The sequence below is a fragment of the Osmerus mordax genome, chromosome 8 (genome assembly GCF_038355195.1).
Source record: "Osmerus mordax isolate fOsmMor3 chromosome 8, fOsmMor3.pri, whole genome shotgun sequence".
Lineage (NCBI taxonomy): Eukaryota > Metazoa > Chordata > Actinopteri > Osmeriformes > Osmeridae > Osmerus > Osmerus mordax.
In genome coordinates, this window is record NC_090057.1 from 6,200,234 (window position 1) to 6,222,009 (window position 21,776).

The following is a 21,776-nucleotide window of genomic DNA, read 5'->3' on the forward strand; positions in this document are numbered from 1 at the left end:
TGCTGCTTTGGAAACGGACTTTCCACTGGAACTAATAATCTTAAAACTGTACACAGAGATTACCTTGACAACCAGTCTTACTGATTGACAGTTGGACTGATACGTGCGAGTTACCGATGCGCTTGTTTGGAAACTTCTGACGATCGTCAGTTTTTATTTATGTATGACAATTAATAGGCTATACCGTGTATTCAGGTTTAGCATGCACATGTGCTTTTATTCATGGTGCTACAACAGCGGATTATAATTCTTAGTTGGATGTAAAGAAGCATCTAACTGATATCCTGAACCTCAACCCCACATTGAAACAACATATTTTAGTGCTGTGTCTTCAAATTGCGCATGCCACATGGCGCAAAGGGTAGGTTATGCATCATACTAAATAATCTGTATCTGTCTCTCATATTGTGATTCCTTTATATAACTGTGTATTTTGCTTTGATTTTAAACTTGAAGAGGGTTTGCTGTTTTATCAAACCTGGTGGTGTTTTCTCAGAGGCAAACCATGAATAATAGCCACAAAAATGATATTTGACAGTCTCTCAAAAGTGATATTTTATTCATGTGCAAAACTTTATTGACCTTGTATTTTCTTAACGTGTAATATTTGGTGATGATTTACGGAGGATTAAAACGGTCTAAAGTAGCCTACTGTAGGTCTCAATGCATAGTGTCTAATAGGTCATTCTCTCTCGATATTTTTCTCTCTCTCTCTCCAGTACGATGAGCTTGCCCACTACGGTGGCATGGATGGGGTCGGAGTCCCCACGTCTATGTACGGAGACCCGCATGCCCCTCGGCCGCTACCGCAAGTCCATCACCTGAATCACGGTCCACCCCCACATGCAACCCAGCACTATGGAGCCCATGCACCACACAACATAATGCCCAGCAGTATGGGCAGCGCTGTCAACGACGCACTAAAAAGAGACAAAGATCAGATCTATGGGTGCGCATCTAATCTCATCTATTCATACGGACAACAATCGAGTTTACCACCCTTTTTAGACTTTAAAGAAATCAACAATCAAAAATCAAAACTTGAGATAACGCTAGCCACTCTAGTTTGTAATTCGGTGAGGCTCGATAAATACCTTCATGCCCGTAAAACTACCAAGTCTGTGTTTTGAGTTGTTTATCATCTGCATACTCTTAACTGCATGAAGTGTACCCTAAATAGAAGTGTTGCCAGTGTTATAAAAACAGATTGTTTGTATGTGTTGTTTGAAGAAAATAATGGCTATCGTCATGACTTCACAGTCACCCGTTATTCCCATTGCTTGCACTGGTGTTTGAGAAGTGCGAGCTGGCGACGTGCACGCCGAGAGAGCCTGGAGTGGCGGGCGGAGATGTTTGCTCCTCAGACTCATTTAACGAGGACATCGCTGTGTTTGCAAAACAAGTAATTTTAATTTATTTATTTTGACTTTATGTTACAGGCTTGTTGTACACTCTAGGCAACTATATTTATTGCATGGCTCCGCTGTTAGATATGTGTATATTTTATTATGATTATGATTTAATGTACCCTTGAATGTATAGGCTTTCGCTGTGCATTCAAAGAATAGAATTAATGCAAAATTATGTTTAGCAAATATTTAACAATAATTTTCTTTTAAGATACGTGCTGAGAAACCCTTATTTTCTTCTAACCCAGAGTTGGATAACTTGGTAAGCATTCACCAGCTTTGAAACCTTCTTATCCCCACATTAGGGTTTACTAAACTTTTTTCAGTATTTTTTTTATTTTAGTACGTTTTGTATCCATAGATGTGTGTTAATGTCGTATTGAACGAAGAGGCAACAGAAAACAAATTGTAACTGTCAAAGCCCTTCCTGTTCCTCTGCCGTGGGATGCCGCCGAGGTCCTTGCCTTGGGCATCCCCAAAGCAGTTACTCTAGGAACCTTTTCTGTGCTAATGCATCCATTTGAATTAGAAACGACTCTATTCAAAGTAATATTACAAGCTTTAACTTGTCTTAGTGTTGTAAGGATCATCACATCATATAGAGTGTGTATTATGCATCTCTGGACGTGTTTGGCCCGAATGAGACCTCAATAAAAACACATTCCCTCTGATTTATTTTGCAGATGATCCAAGCCATTCAAGTTCTACGATTCCATCTTTTGGAATTAGAAAAGGTAAAATGTATATTAATTGTAAAACGTATTATTCACTATGCAGTCTGATATTCTATGTTTTTTGCAAGTCTACAATACCAGCACAAATACAAAAATAAGCTATGTTAATTGCTTAGGATAATTTCCTTAATTTATATGATGCTTGTGGATATGCAATAACATGAACAAATGTTTGTAAATGTTCCCTTCTAGGTGCACGAGCTGTGTGACAACTTTTGCCATCGGTACATTAGTTGTTTGAAAGGCAAAATGCCAATTGACTTGGTGATAGACGATCGAGATGGTGTCAAAGCCGACTTCGACGACCTATCTGGATCCTCAACCAACCTTGCAGATCACGTGAGTGTCTTTTGAAAGAACATTGAGACATCCCAATGACGTGTGTGTTTACTTGACCTCGAGTGCCTTGGTCCTGATAAATGGAAACTGTGCTGAGCAAGAACAGTCTGTATGGTGTTCAGAACATTTTCATCTCTATTGCTGATTGAAACAAATGTTTGAGCTCAACTTAAAGAAAAGTAAATCAACTACAAAAATGAAAAGAACATTTTTGTCCATTGGGTTTATATTTATATCAATTAGTAACTGCTCAATATTGATTTATTAATGTGTTACTATGATCCAATCTGCCGTTTGATTTCTGCATGCTTTCCTGCTGAGGGCGCTGTGGGTAGCAAGGCCTCAGAACACAGTTCCATAGAAGTTTCTTCATAGAAAAAGAGAAGACAAGAACTAAAACACTTTGTTGAGAAGGTTCTAAAGCAGTAGACCCCCTATGTTGTATAAAATATAGTATTTTCATCAAACAGAAAAAAAAAGAAGAATATACATTGTAAATGTCCTTCATGTACATTTTTGTCGTTCTGACAATGTGGGCGATCTTTTGAGGCTGTCTCTTGATGATGATGGTGGACCTGGCAGCTGCAGAGTCCAGTGTGAGGGCAGCTGGCTCTGTGCGGTTTGCTCCTTTCCCTCTTAGAAATTTCTAAAGCTCAGTGTTTTATTAACACTTGAATGCTGAACCCATCAGATTATTATTGTTGGTAAAGAGGGGGGTCTTTGTCACTTTGTTGTGCCATGGTGTCACCTCTCCACTGTCTCTTCCTCTCTCCCAGCTCCTGTCTTATTTACAATGGAGCATATTCAGGTGGCAACGTTCTTCATAAGAACCTGGAGAAACAGCAGAGCATTCCTGTCGCATTGTCTCTATAGCAGAATTTTTGTTACCGTCAAAAGGAAAGACACTGCTTCCCCCAAAATAATTTTATTGAATGGAAGGCAGTCTAGTCTATCATGATAATGCCAACTGTACATGGTACGTGGCTGTGACATGTAGAGCATGTTTGAGCAATTTTGACCGCAAGAAATATTTAGTTCCTGGTTCCTTCTGTGACGTACCTTCCATACAGAACAACCACTCCATCGTGTACATGCTTCATTCCTCCGCGTCTTCAAACTCACTCGCAGCTCTACAGCTGATCTGACTAATAACGTATTTGTGTTGGAACTAGTTATCACTTGACAAGACAGGAGGCTGTAAGATTGCAATGATAACTACATGACGTAGTGTAGTGGTACAGTACAAGATGGGTTTCCTATCAAAATATTATAAATATCCACTCGTTTAATTGCGAAGACCTACCCTAACAATGAGGGTAGTTAAGGAAAGTGTAAATAGAGTTTTCTTCTTTGTGATAAAACAGCAACCTTTTTATTTTATTTATTATTGCTCATATACAAATATGAGCTCCCATCCTCCTTAGTGCTTCCCTTGCAGAGTGAGATAGTGTCACTACATGCCTACTATATGTGTGCATGCACTGCACCATGTTCATGCAGTAATGTTGTGGTTTATCAAGCTGTGGCTTGGGGAGTACTTCACCTTCTGATCCATGTATGTGAATCACCTAACCTGAACTGTAGCACACACTTGGTGGTTCCTTCCAAGTCCCATCCACTGCTTCTCTGTTTATAAACTGTAAATTAATTGGCGCTCCTTGACACATTTATAAGAATTGTTAATGCTGTAATACAGGTAATTGAACTGCAACAGCTGGGGTATTGGAGAAAAGTCCTTCATTAGCTTGATAAACGTGGAAACACATGGCACCTCTTTGAATGGCACTGCGTACAGAAAGGTCCTAATTACTGTGTGTTCCCCTGAAAAAAGGGTCCATGGTTGAGAGGCCTCATTCACACTGTGCCATTGTTGCTGTGCTTATTCTTGTCATTCGCCGAGCTCTTCATCTGATCACCATCCGGCAAACAGCTGACGCAAAGAGGTTGAAGAGGGGGCTCTGCTGTTTGGCTTCAGCTTAGGGTTGTCTGAGTACCTGGGCCAACGTACCAATAAATAGGGTTTCCGTCAGATAGCGGCCCACAGAAACAGCCAAGACAGTGGAGGATTCACATGCTTCTGGACCTCTCTCTATCTTTCTCATCAACTGTTTTTCATATAGACTTCGCTACCAGTTCAGTTCTTTTTCTTTGGACTAGGCCTAATTCAAACTCCATCTCAGGGAAAATGGTAACTTGGATTTTCAGTGTTTGGGATTTTTTGTGCAATCATTCTTTATCAATCTTCAAGTTTAGTCTTATCCTGGTTATGTGGACGGGTTATCTGAGGCATGGGAATGAGTGTGAGCTTGATTACAATAGTGTTTATCAACCAACTGCATGTTCTGCTCTGTAATGTTTTTCCTCTCTCTCTCCTCTCTTCCCCCCTCTGTGTTCTTCTTCCTCTCCTGGTGTGTTGGTGCAATGGGGGGATGTGTCGGCCTCTCTCTGAACCCCAGAACCCAGCATCCTGGAGAGACCTGGATGACGCCCACTCCACACCCTCCGTGGGCACCCCGGGGCCCTCCAGTGGGGGCCATGTCTCCCAGAGTGGGGACAACAGCAGTGAACTCGGTAAGAGACTCTTAGATCCCCTGTAATTCGCTCCATATCAAAGGTGACCTCACTGTTGACCCCATACAAAGGCAACGGTTATTCTAACACGCAGCTCTTTGAACTTTTCCAACTATGACTTAAAATAGAGTTGTTCGCTGTCTTTTTGTGGATGAGGCAGATACATACAAACAGGCATTGGTGTTGAACGACAATTCTCTCATATCTTTGGATGGTTGCTTGTGGAATTCATTTAGATACAGGTAGTGTAGATCGTTTGATAGACTTCTAGGTTCAGTGAAATCTCAGCTTGACTGTAAATGTTGTTGTCTGTCAGTGGTTTGACCTGACAGTGTAAAGGCATGACGTTCTCCTGTGTGCCTGCTGTTAATGTGGTCTGTAATGAGCTCAGTGGAGGACATAAAGGTTTTATGACTTGTTTTTGTTTTTCTCTCGGATGGCTGCTGTAAAACTAGAATAGACTTTAAAGCAACTTTCCACCCTCTGCCCATCAGGCATCAATGGCCAGGCTATTGATGAAAACAATGGGAGGATGCTTTGCAAGACAAGAGAAATGCGGAGGATGAAAGCCCCGTAGGAAACACAGATTAAATCCCACTCACTTCTGATTCTACCCCAGTGTTTAAAAGCGTCTAAAACCGCAAAAGTTATTTTGAGCTTGTAGTATATCTTCCATACTCGGTAACCTATATGTCAGCACAAAGAAAGCTAAGAGGATGGTGTGAATGGCTTCCTCTTTTGGGTGTCTTTTTTTAAACAACAGCGGGGGAACACCCGAGGTCCATGCCCTTTTGACCCGGAGGGGGAATGCATAGAGGATAGGGGGAGCAGAATGCCCCCTGTGGGTCTGCAAGGACAGAGCAGTGTGAGGAACAAAGGAAGAGAGAGGGCCAGAATGATCAGAGCCTAGCTGCTGGTCCAGGGTCTGTGGCATGCCTACCTGCTGCTTCTCCCAGGGCCCCTTTGCCTGGTCTTCAGTCTTTTCTCATTCAAGGGGACGAGGCAAGCAAACAGTTTTACCATAGGAAGGGACCGGGGGCCCTTACGTCAGCAGCAGAGGCACTGGCCTGCAGATTACCAGTGCTCTTCAAAGCACCTGCTACTTTGAAGGGGGGGGTCCCATTGTCTAATGGACATTAGTCATGCCTCTTTGGCCTGATGAAAGCCTTTAAATCCACACTCTTATCTAACGGGAAGCGCAAAGCGGTTGCCACGTGGTTGCGGACAGGCCTAACCACAGGTACAGCAGTTGACAGAGCATGTGGTGATCAGGTGGTCGGATGATTGGGTGGTCGGTGGTGGGGTTATGGCCTTGTGGCTACATTAGACATGCAGCTAACCAATGGCTCCTAGTGTGGTGTTGTTAGCTTGTAAGCTGTGTGATATGCACGGGGGTCTCTTTGATACCTCCCCCCCCAGGGAGGCTTCTCCGAGGGCCTGAGATAGAAGGGCAGAGCTATCCTAGGAATGTTTTTTTGGGGGAGTGGGGTGGAGGTTGGTGAAAGGGCGGGCTGGGGGCTGGGAATGTCCATTACAAAGGCAAAAATAAAACAAAAGGAGCCTGTTTGATCTGTGAAGCTCCTGTACACCAGTGTTAAATAGATCTGGCAGGATGTGCCATTTCTTTTCTGTCCCCTCTAAGTCACACAGATCATGAGCCACACAGCGACATGGAATGTGAAGCTGGTAGTGGTGACATGCCAATGACATCACAGTCCACTGACACTAATGTCCTCCTGGAACCTGTCAAGCTGGGTTCTCTGGGGGGAGAAATAGGGAAGTGGGGGGGGGGGGGGGGGTGTTCATTTCAATCTGGCCTTCGGCTTTCAGCCTATCACTAACCCTGATCAATAGCTAACCACTGGCAAGGCTAGACAAGGCCAGGTTAGACTGGACTCTGCATCCTGAGAGAACATCATCAACATCTCCTACTCAGGAGATATCCCCGTCTCTTGGAGACGTTCCAGGCACTTCCATTTAGCAGTGTGCATCATAGGTAATAACAGGCGGGCCTGAAAGGTGTCACCAGTGATGGATCAGGGGCCCGCTGAGCTCATTAGGCGAGCTGCACTGTGTTTGCATCACTGATGCACACTGGGATACAGCAATCAGTTCTGCCAGCCAGGCTGCACTTTGTCTTATGGACATGTCATCAGCCGAGGCCGAGCCCCGTCGCTGTCCCAGTTATACCTAGAGGGAGGAGGGGAGGGGGGAAGAGAGAGAAGGAGAGAGACCAAGGGGAAGGAGAGAGACAAAAGAAAGGGAGAGATAGAAAATAAATAACATAAGAATAGGTGGGGGAAAAGCATAAATGGACAGAAAGGAAGGAGAAAGAGAGAGAAAAAAAGAAAGCGGTAGAGGGGCATTAGGGATGTAGGAACCAAGGTTGCCTGCTGTCTTCTCTTCATATCTTAGGGTGCTGTTTTTCCTAAAGCGCCTGGGGCTATACTCCAGCCTTCCCTGTGGCATAAATCCCCCCTCCCCTCCCCCCCAACCCCCTCCCCCCCACACACACACTCTCCTCCCCCTCTCCCCCTCTGTGTCACGCGTGCAGACACTGGGGCAGAGAGCCAAGCAGGCAGGCAAGGAGGCTAGGCCATGGGTGCGTTCCACGGGTACGACTTTGAGAGTGCACCGTCACACTGGTTAGATTGGCCGAGTTGCCAGGGAACAGTCAGAAGCGATTAGCGTGGTGGAGGATCTGCCCTGCGGCCTTCCCTCTCTGGAGCTGAAAGAAAGAAGGGATGGGGAGTGGAGGGGCATGGGGCTGGGGGGAGGGGGGCTCCTTAGATATAATTAGGCCGAGTGAGTTCTGTCAGTTTCTTTCTTTCTTTCTCACTGACTTACATACTTTCTTTTTACTACTCTGAGTGTGTTATATGAGATTCACATTTAGAAATAAAGATTTCTTTCTCCAAAATATGTCAGTAGCTGTATATACTGTAAGGATCCTTTACATATGGTTTGTATGATAGCTGAGTTGGAGGACTGAAAGGTGTTTGTTTTTTCACCCCTACAATTTGAAGTCATAACTGCTAGATTGGCATCACTTTTCCACTCTGCTCCTTCTATTTCCACTGTCTTCCCCTATCAGGGAGACAGGATATTAACCGTCCCTCTTTGAAATGACAGGGAACTTCTAGGCTCATCTCCAAGTTCCCACCGAACTTTATGTCATTAGACTGGCAGAAGCGGTGTGTTTAGAGTTTGAGAAACAGTCAACGACCAAAGTGAAGTATCTAAGTGGAGAGACAGAGTACCCCACCAGTGTCCTGTCCTTGACTTGGATTACACCATCAGTAACAACTCCCATCACCACCCCAACCCCCACCCACTCCGTCTCCCCCCAGTCCCTGACCCCGGAACTCTTTCTTTTTAATGTCCATATTCATTAGCTGAAATATTTATGCATGAATATGGCGCATATAGGCCGCCCTGTGATTGATGCATTCCCAAAAACAAAAAGACGTGCCAGGGAGAATCTTAAGAAAAGTGGGGTCCCTGTCCTGCCTCGAGGGAGGAGTCCCTCAGATGCATAATTCACATGCCCTGCAGGCAGGCTTTCAAGGCATCTCTGCCCTGAGGGCAAGAAAAATAACCACCACTGTTAAAAGTAAATCATCTCTGCCGATGCACAATTAATGGCGGAGAGGGAGCTGGCGGAGCGCCCCTGCGTTGAGAAGGGCGCAAGAGCATCGGCGGAAACCTTAGTTTAAAGGGGGCCTCCTGCCTCGATGCGTGCGAGGCTCGCATCGCAATCAAACGAGGATGCACGCTCGTGGTGTGGGGGGGGGGGGGGGGGAGCTCACGATGCACGGCTGCGCGGAGCAGACGATCCTGCACAGACAGTCTGGATGGGTGGGGGTGGGGGTGGGGGTGGCTGAGGGTGGGGGTGGGGGGGGCAGAGGGTGGGGGGGTTGGGGGGTTGGTCAGTGAACACATGGGGGCACAAGGGTGGTGACCCCCCCCCCCCACACACACACACACACACACACGCACAAAACACGCACAGTCAAATGAGCACCTTGCACACTTCACAAGGTAGGGGGTAATTATGCTTTCATTCCTCAACAAACTTGAGCTTTGTTTTTGTTATTGTTCTTTTTTTCCCATGAGCAAATCATTAGTCTATGTAGAGCAGAGGAAGTATCTAAATAGGGGTGGTGCACGCTGTGTCCAGTGGGCTGTGGCTCCTACATTCATTATTCTGTGTCAAGAGAGCAGCTCCTGCAGTCATTACCTCATGTCAAATGTGCAGCTCAGATTGGATTAATAGCTTTAGGTTATATTGAGCTCTCTCACTCTGCTCTGTTCTCCCTGAGCCTGCAGCTGAGGGGCTGGGAGGTGCGACTCCCACCTTGGGTTTCCCCAGCCGTCCACACAAGACCTCCGCTAACCTTTCACTGTGTGTTTGCAGGGGACGGAGGTGATGGCTCTAAATTAAAGCCCCTCTGTTAACCTGACTCCTCTCGGTTTTCCCTTCTCTTCCTTTGATTTCAGGAGACGGCCTTGACAACAGCCTGGCGTCACCGGGCACAGGAGACGAGGATGACCAGGACAAGAAGAGACAGAAGAAGAGAGGCATCTTCCCTAAAGTGGCCACGAATATAATGCGAGCCTGGCTCTTCCAGCACCTCACGGTAAGATAGGCCAGCCCAAGGAGGCTCCCTCTGTGCATCTTGCACTTCTACTGTACATGGAGGACGGCTGCTTTGTAGTAAAGCGGCCAGTCGTTTCCCTGTGATGTTTTCCGTTAGCTAACAACAAACCCTCCCGCGGCGCTGCTTTGAGCTTGATAAATGACATGAGAGAAGCGTGTTGTCCAAACGTGGCCTCTTGGTCTTTCAGTCCTTGTTTGGAATGATGCCACTTTACTCAGAAGTGAACCGTGTTTCACACAACAGGACAGGCATTCCCAGAGTTCAGCTCTTCTGTTCGGCATCAGAGTGCCACTATTTCAAAGTCCGAGAGAATCCCCATAAGGAGAGTTTCACCTTTTATCTGCAGCCCTAAAGGACGCCGCTGGTTTCCCTCTTTCTCTCCTCTCACCGCTCTGTGTTGTTTTCCTAGCTCCTTATTTGTTTGGCCGGTGAAAGGCCCACACAGGTCCTGTACTGGCAGTAATCCCTTCCTCCAAACCAACCTTTAGATTTTCCAGAAAAAAGGAGGCTAATTGAATTATCCCCTCTCTGTTCCCCATCCCCTTTCAAGCTAATTTGTTAAGCACAAGTGTTTGCCATGGCAGGATGTGCCCCTGAAAAGTGTGTTCGGGGAGTTTGGCTTGTGAAAGGCCCATTGCAACACCCAAGCGATCAAGCATTCATAGGCCGCAGAGGGTGTGAAAGGAGTGGAATTATGTTTTGTCAGACTCCACTGTGCACTAGGGTGTTAGTCTGGGGGTAGGTGGTGGAGGGGGGGGCTTTACCCTCTGTAACTAGTGTTAGCCGCCTGCTTTTGTGGCCCATTTTGGGCCCTTCAAAAGATCCCCTTTTAAAGCTAAAGAGAAAGCAGCTGTGAAAGGTTTAGATTCATTATATTATTCATTATTAGCCCATTAGCCTGGTCATAACTGTTGGTTTCCATGCATTCACCGCTGACATCCACCTACATGCTAATTGAGAGGTCTGTCTCCATAAAGTGCTGTTTGTGGCAATATTCAGCATCATTACACTGACAGAGTTTGTTGCATCTTGAAATACCGCCTTAAAGGTATTTCTTGTTCCTGCAGTGCTCATTGGGTTTTCCAGTAACATAACACATCAAGTGAGTGTTACGCTACACAAAGGCTACAAGCTAGGATGCAACACTCAGTAGGATTTGGGACTGGTACAGAGGCGCTGGTGATGGAGGAGGGTTTTAGTAAATCAGGGGGGTTGTGGATTCTGGGAGGAGCACTGAGTCATCCGTCACTGGACTGTCAGCCACCAAGCTGGGAGGTGATCATGAGGATCACTTGTAGCAACAATGGGCTTTGTCACAACAGTGCATGTGTGTATTTGTGTGGATGTGTGTGTGTGTGTGTGCTTGAGTGTGTGCATGCATGTATGGTGTGTACGTGTGTATGTGATTGTCATAAGTGTCTGTACATGTATGTGTCCGTTTTGTGAATTTCTGTGCGTGTGTACAGTATGTGTGTGCTGTGTGCACGCATATGTGTGGTCGTATATGCCCGAATGTGTAGTCGGACGCGTTCGTGTGTATGGATGAAAGGCAGTTAAAAAATGAAGTGCTTGGAAGCTCATCCTTCACCACTGACCACAGGAGGTGGCTGCTTTCTTGACAGCGCCAAAATGGGGATGCACCCACGACCCTGCACCCAAAACATGGGTCACCTCTGTCTGCCATCTGCCACCCTCCTCCCCCTGTCACACAGCCTGTAGAAAGGCAGAGGACAGGGAACTGCCCTATTCAGACACAGACAAAGGCTAGCATTGTGTCCCTTTGTATCCCACCCGATCATTTGTCAAGTAATGTCAAATAATGTCAAATAATGTCACACAATGCCACACGCTGTGAGACAAGAATGTTCAGGGCCAATCAGTGGTCAGTCGTTTTTTTTTTACTTTTAATATGCTAATTAGAGAGACTGACTTGTGCACAGGTTGGCGGTAGTCCCTGTGTATGTTCATCTGTCAAAAAGCGTGATTATATTTCCTGAGTTGGATTTTTCCTTCATGTGAAAGACCTTAATCTAGACATGTATTCTTATGGAACGCTGGTTTTGGCTGCAGTCTTGACGTTTGTCTGTCCATCTCTCTGTCGCCCACAGCACCCATATCCCTCAGAGGAGCAGAAGAAGCAGCTCGCACAAGACACAGGCCTCACCATCCTCCAAGTCAATAATTGGTGAGTACAGACATGGTAGCACACCGACCACCACCCCCCCTTCCCCTCGTCGCTGCGGCACAGCTCCTGTTCCTGTCCTCAGACATGCTTGTGAAAGGAAAGGATGCTCAAAGATGAACTTTTCTGTCGTAGATGTAACGTCAATCGTCTATCTTCCCTGTCTGGGACACCCTGGAACATTTAGAGGAGATGACCGCTCTCCCCAGTCTTCCCCCCAGACTCATTTTAACATGTATGACAAAATGGATTAAAGCATCTTTAGGAAGGGCACCCAGCCTCCTTTGTAGATGGCTAAGCCATTGTGAAGGGGGGGGGATCATGGCTGGAATAATTTCCAATGAAATGATCACAGCCAAAAAAAGAATAGATAGAGGATTTAGTTTCTGGAGGATACAGTTGGGTGTATCTTCAAAAGCATCATTTGACTTGCAGCTTACTCCGAGTCAGGTTTGGATTAATTGTGATGACATTGGCGTACTCCATTAATCCTCTCCCCAAAGCCGTTGTGGGCTCTGCTTTAAGTGTATCAGGTTTTCAACAGACCCAATTACATAGCCGTGCACCTCTAATCCACAGATTTAAGAGCACCCCAGATTTTAGGCATGACTCTATTCTATGTACTTATCAAAGTGGGCAAGGGCACCTAGCTGTCCATTTGTGTCCTACATCCATGGTAAAGAAAATGACAAAGTGGTTAACCTTATCGCAGCCTGAGGCTAAAAAGCTAAACCAAATCAATAGATTTTTGAGCCATGTGACTTTCTCCTAATACCCTAGATTATGTCAGTAGGAATAAACCAGATTAACGGGCTAATCCCGAAAGACATGGAAGATCCTAATTTACACTCAAACTATTTAAGGAATATGACATGTCTATATGGATGCAAAATCATTTGGTATTGTAAATGAGAGTACATCATTCAGCAAGAAGTGACTGAATAGTCATTTTGAAATGTCAATCTTTGAAAGTAAACCATATGTAGTAAATAATGTTTCAAATCTTCTCTAACAGAGGTGTTTTATGTTTATCCAGGTTCATCAATGCCAGAAGGAGAATAGTACAGCCTATGATTGACCAATCTAACAGAACAGGTAAATTGGAAATCTATGATACTTTGCTATTTCCAAACTCTTGGGTGTCACATGTTTAAATATGTATATTTTGAATGTGCTGTAGCTGTGCAGTACACTGACTCAACTCTTCTGTCTTATTCCTGTGCAGTGAGTCAGGGAACAGGCTATAGCCCTGATGGACAGCCAATGGGTGGCTTCGTACTGGACGGTCAGCAGCACATGGGGATCCGACCTGGAGGTGAGCAACCTTCCTTCCTGCACACGGTCCCTCAAGACACACCCTGTTTCAGTCTGCCTTTACATCTATTTATAACGTGTTGTCAGCGAGACATTTTCACACTTTTAATTTGACCTTCCCTCTGCTTCCCCCCCAGGACCGATGGGCGGCATGGGTATGAACATGGGCATGGATGGACAGTGGCACTACATGTAAACCCTGAAGCTCAACCTACTGAACAGGGTGATGTAAGTAGCACCTCTTTCCCCTCCACTCCATTTCTCACCCACCAACCCCCCCTGCTCTATACTCTTCTATTCCTCTCCATCACTCCTTCTCTCTTTCTTTCTTCATTTTTCTCTGCCCCCCCCCCCCCCCCTCTCTCTCTTCTTCATCCGTGGGCCCAATCTGATTAAGAGGCTGGTAATACTCCCTCACCCCCTCCAGTCCTATCAGCTCTCCTGGCTGCTGACAGTTCACAAATCAAGACGTATCGCCCGCCGGAGGCACTGGAGCACACCAAATTTTATTTAACACCCACACTCCACTGCTCAATGAGCCACGCTATAATGACACTTACCTTGATTAATAGAGCTCTTTATATGTAAATAGGAGCCGCATTTGCCTCACTTTTCAGCGGGGCCAATTCCGCCAACACAGCCTCCTTCCCAGGGATCATTCCCTTGGTTTTGCTAATGAAAGAGCAGATAGCAACGGCCATTCTTAAAGAAAGAGCAGCATAGAGATATCACATTCTCAATGTGAATAAAAATGCTGTCTATAAGAATTTTTTATATATTTAATCCAATTACTTCTCATTGAGTGATCATTGACCAGTTACTGTAATAGCTCAATATAGAGGCATGTTGCCCTCCCCTAATTTGATCTGTGACGAGACCGTATGCTGATTGCTGCAGTAAATTTACCACAGGCAGCACATATGGTTGTTTGCAGTAATATGTGGATATCCTATGCATGATCAAGCCAGAGCCAGAGGAACAATAATATTTAGGCACTATGAAATACATGACTGAATCCATGCTGTCCAGTCTCTGTGTAGGCTGCAGTTCAAACCCTGCCATGTGGGTTCTTGCCCTCAGCCAATAGATGGACTACGGACATAGTCATAAGGACATGAGTATGTTTGAGTCTGACCATGTGTTGTTGTGTGTGTTCCAGGCCTCCATGGTTTGCTCAGGGATAGTTCCATCCAGCCCAGTGGTCCAGTGAGAGCATGCCACAGCCTAGTCTCACCTGTACCCACCTGGCCACGCCCACTTCAACGCAACTCCCACTGGAAAAAAAGAGGACCACACCTACCCTGGGAACACCCACATCTGCACAGACTCCGCCCACATTGACCTTCTGTAACGCCCATGCCTGGAGGATGATGAGCACCCAGGAACACGCTGAAGTTATCAACAGTGACAGAGAAGACATGTCTTCCAAAATATTAAAGACTTCTAACTGAACAACGGAAGACGATGTGACCTCGGCTACAGTTTAACAGGACTTTCTTTTCTTTTTTAAATTATTTATTTATTTTTCTACAACGGCGGACCATGGGAACAAGAACTTTTTAGTCTTCCCAAAGATATAATGACACAAAATTGTACATACATGTGTACACACACAACCACACACATGCAACATACACACACACACACACACACACACACACACACACACAGAGAAACACATATTTACACTCTAGACGCTTAATCTTTTATAAAACATTTTAAATCAACCACTGTGGATTAACAAAAAAAAAGTTGATGAAGACTCTAAGAGTTTAACTGTTGTGGTGTAAATGTGCTCTTCATTTGACTGTGTCTATCTTTGCTCTTGTGATCACTAGTTTTTAGAATGAGAGTTTGACAGATCCTGTGGAAGATGAAATATCTCTGTGCTGCAACAGGACTGCAGCTTAATTCACCTCCCAACAAAGACCAAGCTCTCTTTCATCTGTATTTTGAATGTTGCCCGTTTGTTTTTGTTGATCATGCACTAAATCAAATTCAGTTTTAACTCTGTCATCATTTTATTCTGTGTTCTCCTGGAATCTGTCAAAAAATACTGAAATAGGTTATGGTGAGAACACTATAGACCGATTTCCATTTAGATATTGCTCAAATAGTTTTATAGCACAGAAAAGGGAATGGTTTCTGCACTAAAAACCAAAAATAAAAACTAATTTTAAAAAAAGATCTATGACGACTCTGAATTGTTCACTTCTTTGAGGGATGCGTAGTGGTAAATAGAGGCTCTTTTAACATTTTGCAGTAGGCCCCTGTGTCCACTAGTTATACGGTTTAACAATAACCAAAAACTATACGTTTTAATATACCGGGTCACGCTCGTTTGGTCGATATGGCGAAATTGCAGTCGCTTCTCTTTATTCGATTATGTTGACAGGAATGATGGATGACCAATTCAAAATTCAGGGATAAAAAACACATGCAACTCCAGGTTATATATTTTTTTAACTAAAGAATATGAATGCCTTACAAAAGAACTATTGCACAAGAGAAACAGGGAGGAAATGTAGCGAGCTTTAAAAGTTCGATCATGAATTGAAATACATTTGTGCCTATAGATTTACCTGAAAACACTTGTTCTTTTCATTGTTTCAAAGATTTTTGCACCTTTTTTTGACTTTCATTGCCCGGGTTTGAGCACTGGAAAATGCTGTAGGCAACTTGGAGGATCATTTATCAATGTCAACCACATAACGATCGTGTGTGTGCTGCTGTATTGATGAGGAAAATTACTTTAACGGGAGAGGAGAGTCTCGTGGACACGGTAAATGTACAATTATGAGTTAACATGCGTTTTCTCATAGGAAGGAAATAGCCTAAGTAGGACTATTGTTCATACTACATGAGTGATCTATCGAAAATAATGAATCACTTTTATTCTTATTATCACCATTATTGTTATTATTATACTGCCAATTCTTATGCTTTATAGTTTGTGTTACAGTTTTTGTTAAACAATAATAATAACTGTATAAATAATATTATTTTATCGTAGACGTCGAGTTCCGTTATAACAGTATATTTCACTAAAAAATTCGACATGGTTTCAAATCTAAATCTAAAACATACATTTTCGTTTTGTGATATTATATTAGCCTATTATTGGGCTACATGCTGCATTTTCTAATCTATTAAGTAAATCCAATCATTAATGTAATGTGCAAAATCTGACCATGCACACTTTTGAATGCCAGTGACTTGTTACAGTTATTAGACAGTTTTACTTACAACATTAATGGATAATGTCTCTTGTTTTTAATTAATGTGTCAATTAGCATGTTAAATCGACGTGTAAAAATGTCAAGCATTCAGGGCAAGCCCGAGGCTAGCCTTTTAAACCAGGATAGCAACTGAATTGTCTTATTCTCCACCCAATAGCTGGGAGGCTAAACGTAAGATAAAAATCTACATGGAATATGAATGAGAATAGATATTAAACTGTATAACTTCTATTATATATAGACTCTAGACCACTTTCAACTTTACATTATGTAGGCTTAAAACACAATACATGTATTTGAATAACATGTCGGTATTAGTGTAATAAACCTGTTAAGGGTTTATAATATAGGCATTGTTTGTAAATAAAATATCCCATATTTCAGCTCTCACAGTGTACATATAAAGAGTGGATCTGTGGAGCAGCCAGCCATCCTCACTGTAGTTAAAATAAATGCGTTTTGAAGGCTGCCGGAAACAAGCGCCTATCGAAATGAAATATGGGTCATCCCTCCTGCAGAAAGCAACATCACGTGGTGGATCGAGCTCTTATTTTCAGGCCTTCTTTCACGCACCAGCGAGAGAAGGCCTGCTACAATTTCCTTTCTCTGTCTAAACAACAAACAAAAAAAACAGCACCTTTAAAAAAAAATATCTACATTGGCTAAACAGTTATGTATACTTTGTAATATACTCTTAATATATATATATATATATATATACATATCAGTTTGCAAGACAATAGCATTCAGTACAGATACCATATATTAACAATTTAATCATAAAGTATACTGGGCAGAGATCTTTGAAGAAATGTATATTCTTTACACACTTTGATTTCATAACATCAAATGCCAGTTCTAATCTTGTTGTCTCCCAAAGCCCCTGTGTTGTCCCCCTCCCCTTCAACTCTCCCAAATCAAGGAATGGAGAGATAGGTGGAGGGTGATGCGGGTGTTTTTTTATTTCACCCTCTGGTAACAAAATCATACTCTCCCATCTCATCTTCTCAATCATGTCTTCCCCCTGTCAAGCAGCCACCCATGTCCCAGATACTTAAAGCTGACGTCATCCGAAGCAGTCTGTGGAGGTCTTAGGCTCCGGCCATGCTCATTGCTTAAAATATGCTTTGTGTAGATGGATTTAGCCTCTGGGGGGAGGTGTGTGTGTGGGGGGGTGGGTGTTATTTTCAGAGACGTTTACTGTTTTACCAGTATTGAATGCACAGGGGTTATGAAAACAACTAGCTTTTCACCCCAGAAGTGATGATTGTGTGTCTTCCTATTGAAGACATATTGAAGTTTAACCCTGATGACACCGTCAAAGCCTTCAGCGAATGTGTTCTGGATGATTTCATGGTAATCATTTTTGAGTCCCTAATTCCAGCATGCAAATCCCTTTGCGCTCTAATACTGGTAATGCTCACATTTCCAGCATCAACTTACTGGGTGCCCCTTGATCATTTCACCCAACGACTGATCCCAGGTAAGACAATCTGAGTAATACTTACAGACATGCCATGACAAAACCCCTGAATCAGGGTTGTCAAACACAATTTGACATGTGTATGTCTCCTCCCACTGGATCTCACTCTGGCCTCTCAAAGACTCCAAGTGACATGGATGGATGTTTACTCCGAGGTTGGATTCCAGGCTGGAAGCGATTGGTGTGTAAATATGGGATAAGGAAAATCAGGTGGGACTGGTCAGCACGGAGGCCTCTCGTCAGTTTTATTTACAGCAATACATGCGATGGGTTCAGGGGTCAAAGTTGAAGGCGAGGACAACTGGGCAGCATTTTGGATTTTGAGGAGGTTGACTTTGATGTTTGATGTGTCAGGTCTTCTAAACACTCCCTCCTTCTATCAGCCTTGAAATGCCTCATGGCATTAAGCTGGGGTATGGGATGACATCATCCTGTATCAGATGGGAACCTCTTGGCTCAGCAGAGAGCTTTTTTACGTGGGAAAAATAAACTGTTGTCCATCTTATGTTTAGTTCAGACCACTGTGAGAAGTAAAAGGATCAGTTACACAAAAAAAAATCTCATGGGTATGCAATACCAATGTTTTCACACTTTTTTCCTTCTCAGAAAATAAGGATGTTTAACAGCTTACAGTGAGGTACATAGTGTAGCAACATAATCATATCTCAACTGTTTGCACATAGATTAAGAACAGCAGTGACCGTTCCTCTCAGATTGAGGACAAAAATCCCCAAATTTCACCATTTGAAGATTATTCTCCCTCCAGCTCCATCCATCTGGGTCTGGACACAAGTGTTTTCACTTAGATTAGCCAGAGAGAGAGGAGAATTCGGACAGGCACGCTGGACAGTGAACTTGCAGCACAGGCCATTTCTTTGGAATCAAAGTGACACATGTCGTCCCAGGTTTTTCACCTGACAACTTTATCTGGACTGTTGTCCAGTCTATGTGACAGATCTCACACTATAGTTAGCACATGGTGTTGTGAGTCCTCCTGCATTTGGACACATTTAAAACCTGTTTTATTGTCTGGAGCAGCTCATGTCTGGCATTTAAGTACATTAAGTCATGGATCTTTATCCAGAAATGTTTTCATATAATATCTTGTCCGTAAATCACAGGCAATTGTGAATTCAAAAAACCGTAGTAAAATTTAAGATTCTTATAGCTGAATATTACAATGTTGCAAGACTTTGTAAAGATTACTTTGATACTAGACTACCTTTCTCAGAAAACGGAACACAAGGTTCCAAAGTTTAACATAATAATAATGGTTCCCATGGGTTCAGAGTAGGTTACAATCAGCACCCAATCCAACAGGCAACCTTGGTTGAATGGAAAACTAAAACCTCACACATGACTTTGATTAGCGGGCTGTACTGTTTGGCTACAACTGTCACAAACAGTCAAGCCATCATGCAGTCATTCAGAGCTGGATAACCATAAAAGTGAGATTTGTTTAAGTACACTGTCGAAGGCGTGATGATGAAAAGACAAATGAATATTACAGGGAAGAACTGCTGTTGGAAGAAAAAATATATTTTCATCTCACAGTTCAATGACCAGTTCAAGAACATTGAAAGTGATTTATGGCACAATGTGCCTCCATATGTTTCCTACATCGTATCCATTCATGAAAAGAAAAGGATGAATCTGATCCAGTGACAAGTTTTCCTGTGCTCAGAAACAACACCAATTCTCATCAAAGCAGCAAATGCATCAGAAACTAAATGAATGAAAAGAACTCAGTAAAGAATTCAGTAACACAACCAACATCAACAACTCAAAATGAGCCTATAGGGTCTCTCCGTGATCGCCCCCCTCCTCAGGTCAAACTCATCTGACAGGGGAGTAGGAGAGGAGTGATAGGCTGAGCGACCTGGCTGAGCTCATCTGGTTCTCCATTACGCCGGCCCAGTCTGGGGCAGGCCTGACGGATGTCGGGGGCAGGCAGAGGTAACGCTGGGCCTCTTCAGGGAAAGAACCGAGTTGAGGCAGGGGACACGACGGCGAGGAAGACTGAGTTAGGCTGTGTTTATAAACAGGAACTTGTCCCTCTTAACCCCTGAGATTAGAGTAGTGTTCACAATCATCTCATTCTCATAGGTGATATTAACCAAGTGGAATAAGACAGAAGCTCCATTTGAATAAAACATTTTAGCATTTGGTTGTTTTTGAGAAAAAGAACCCTGCCCATTCGTAGTGGAGAATGCTGTTCTTCTTCAACAGGGATCAGAGATCAATGCATGCTAGAAAACATTAGGCCCTTGATGGTCTAATTTTGGATAGAATGAAAACCTGTAGTGAGAATCTCTCACGGGTGACAAATGCCTCTGCCCTCTGCTTGCAACAAGATCTGACAGGGTCATCACAGGGAGGAAACGCGCCCAGACCATTCGCATCACATAAATCTCACTGGGGAATCACATAAACAGTCACCGCACACAGCCCACATAACAAACCAAGCATTTATTCCACAGGCATATTTTTACTTCTAGTTGATTTTTATGATTTCTTCTTACACCGTTAATTTCCTATTTGATCAAGGTCAGGAATAGTTGTATGTATATACAGTATATGTACAGTATACACATATGTATGTATCCATTCTAATCCATCATCGAATTAAAATATAATTTTCGCAGTTGGGCAAAGGGGTGGCTTCCCTCGGTTGAAATTCAAGCCGAGGACCAGCGTGAGTGTCCTCAGATGTTGAGTGAGAAAAGAAAATAAATGGTATGAGTTAATGGGTGTGCTCTAGAGTGCAGGAGCTGTATATTTGGCCCTGTCAGGTGAGACTGTTTGATTCTGATCACATCTATCACAGTGAGCCGCTGCAATTATTCTCCAAAATAAACACGGGCCCACTAGCCCCCACTGCCAGCGAGAACATTTGATCTCAACTTTTGATAATTCATCAAACAAGTATAATTTTTAGCACTGACGGGACTTCACCGTGCATCACAGGTAAAGGGGAAAACATGCACATACACACACAAAGACACAAAAATACACCTGCACACACACACACAAACGTGCACACACACACACATTCATACAGTGAAGGTACACTGTCTGTTTCCACAGAGCTCCCAGTACATTTGATAGGGGGCGGACACATCTTAATTAAAACTAATCTAAAAATCACTGAAAGCTGAAATGATAGAAACGACACACAAACAGCAGTCAGCGGGTGATGAATGAGAGGGCTCTGGCCTGGGTCATCCATCACCATGGCCAGTCCGCCTGGCAGCGCCAACGTGACAGGAACGGTCAAATAACGTTTAGCACACGGGACCCTGTGTTTGGGGGTGGGGGTGGGGGGTGGGGGGGATTATTACTGTCAGAGCTGTAATGGATTAGCTTGGACCAGCACAGGTTCAGCCAATAGGGTGAGGGGGGGCTGTACATTAGCATAGCTATCAGAGGTCCAGCCAGGCAGCAGCAGGTTGGTGATTGACAGATGGAGGTGGCTGCCCGGCAGACATCTCGCCAGACTTAGGCCAAACAGCGAGGAGCCAATTACGTGGGGAGAAACAGGGACATTCATCATTCAGTTAGACACCTGTCCAGCCTCACAAAGGAGAGGGGGAGCCACAGCCTGCATCCTGAGACAGAGATGATGCTCATTAGATTGGACTGGGAGAAATAAAGGAGGCCCAAGGTTCACTTTCAGAACACACCGCAGAGAGACAACACGGAGATGGAAACCTGGAGACCGTGTAGTCCAATAATCGAAAGGTACTGAGGAGCGAAGAATTCCTCCATGGGTCCTCCTCAGCTACGGATTCAGCCGTGGGACTGGGATAGACCTAAGACTTTGAACTACACAATACATACTCAT

General features: G+C 43.9%; 1 protein-coding gene across 4 annotated transcripts; it reads left to right on the forward strand.

Annotated features, from left to right (window-relative positions):
- The first annotated feature begins 265 nt into the window (after nt 1-265).
- On the forward strand, nt 266-13,406 carry meis2b (Meis homeobox 2b). 4 transcript variants are annotated; one of them, XM_067241718.1, is made up of 12 exons: nt 266-361; nt 720-949; nt 1,261-1,402; nt 1,621-1,671; nt 2,093-2,143; nt 2,336-2,486; nt 4,946-5,053; nt 9,554-9,693; nt 11,823-11,899; nt 12,933-12,991; nt 13,122-13,211; nt 13,348-13,406. In XM_067241718.1, exons 1-12 carry the CDS (start codon nt 350-352, stop codon nt 13,404-13,406), a joined length of 1,170 nt encoding a protein of 389 aa, XP_067097819.1. In that variant the 5' UTR covers nt 266-349. The 4 variants fall into 4 exon arrangements, with proteins under 4 accessions (XP_067097819.1, XP_067097817.1, XP_067097818.1 ...); XM_067241716.1 differs by having other exon boundaries at nt 2,336-2,482; nt 4,939-5,053; nt 12,933-12,995; nt 13,099-13,211; XM_067241717.1 differs by having other exon boundaries at nt 2,336-2,482; nt 4,939-5,053.
- The last annotated feature ends 8,370 nt before the right edge of the window (nt 13,407-21,776 follow it).

Coding starts and splice junctions, on each gene's coding strand:
- meis2b (XM_067241716.1), top strand. Junction 950..1,260: donor GACAAAGATCAGATCTATGG/GTGCGCATCTAA, acceptor ATGACTTCACAG/TCACCCGTTATTCCCATTGC. Junction 5,054..9,553: donor GGACAACAGCAGTGAACTCG/GTAAGAGACTCT, acceptor CTTTGATTTCAG/GAGACGGCCTTGACAACAGC.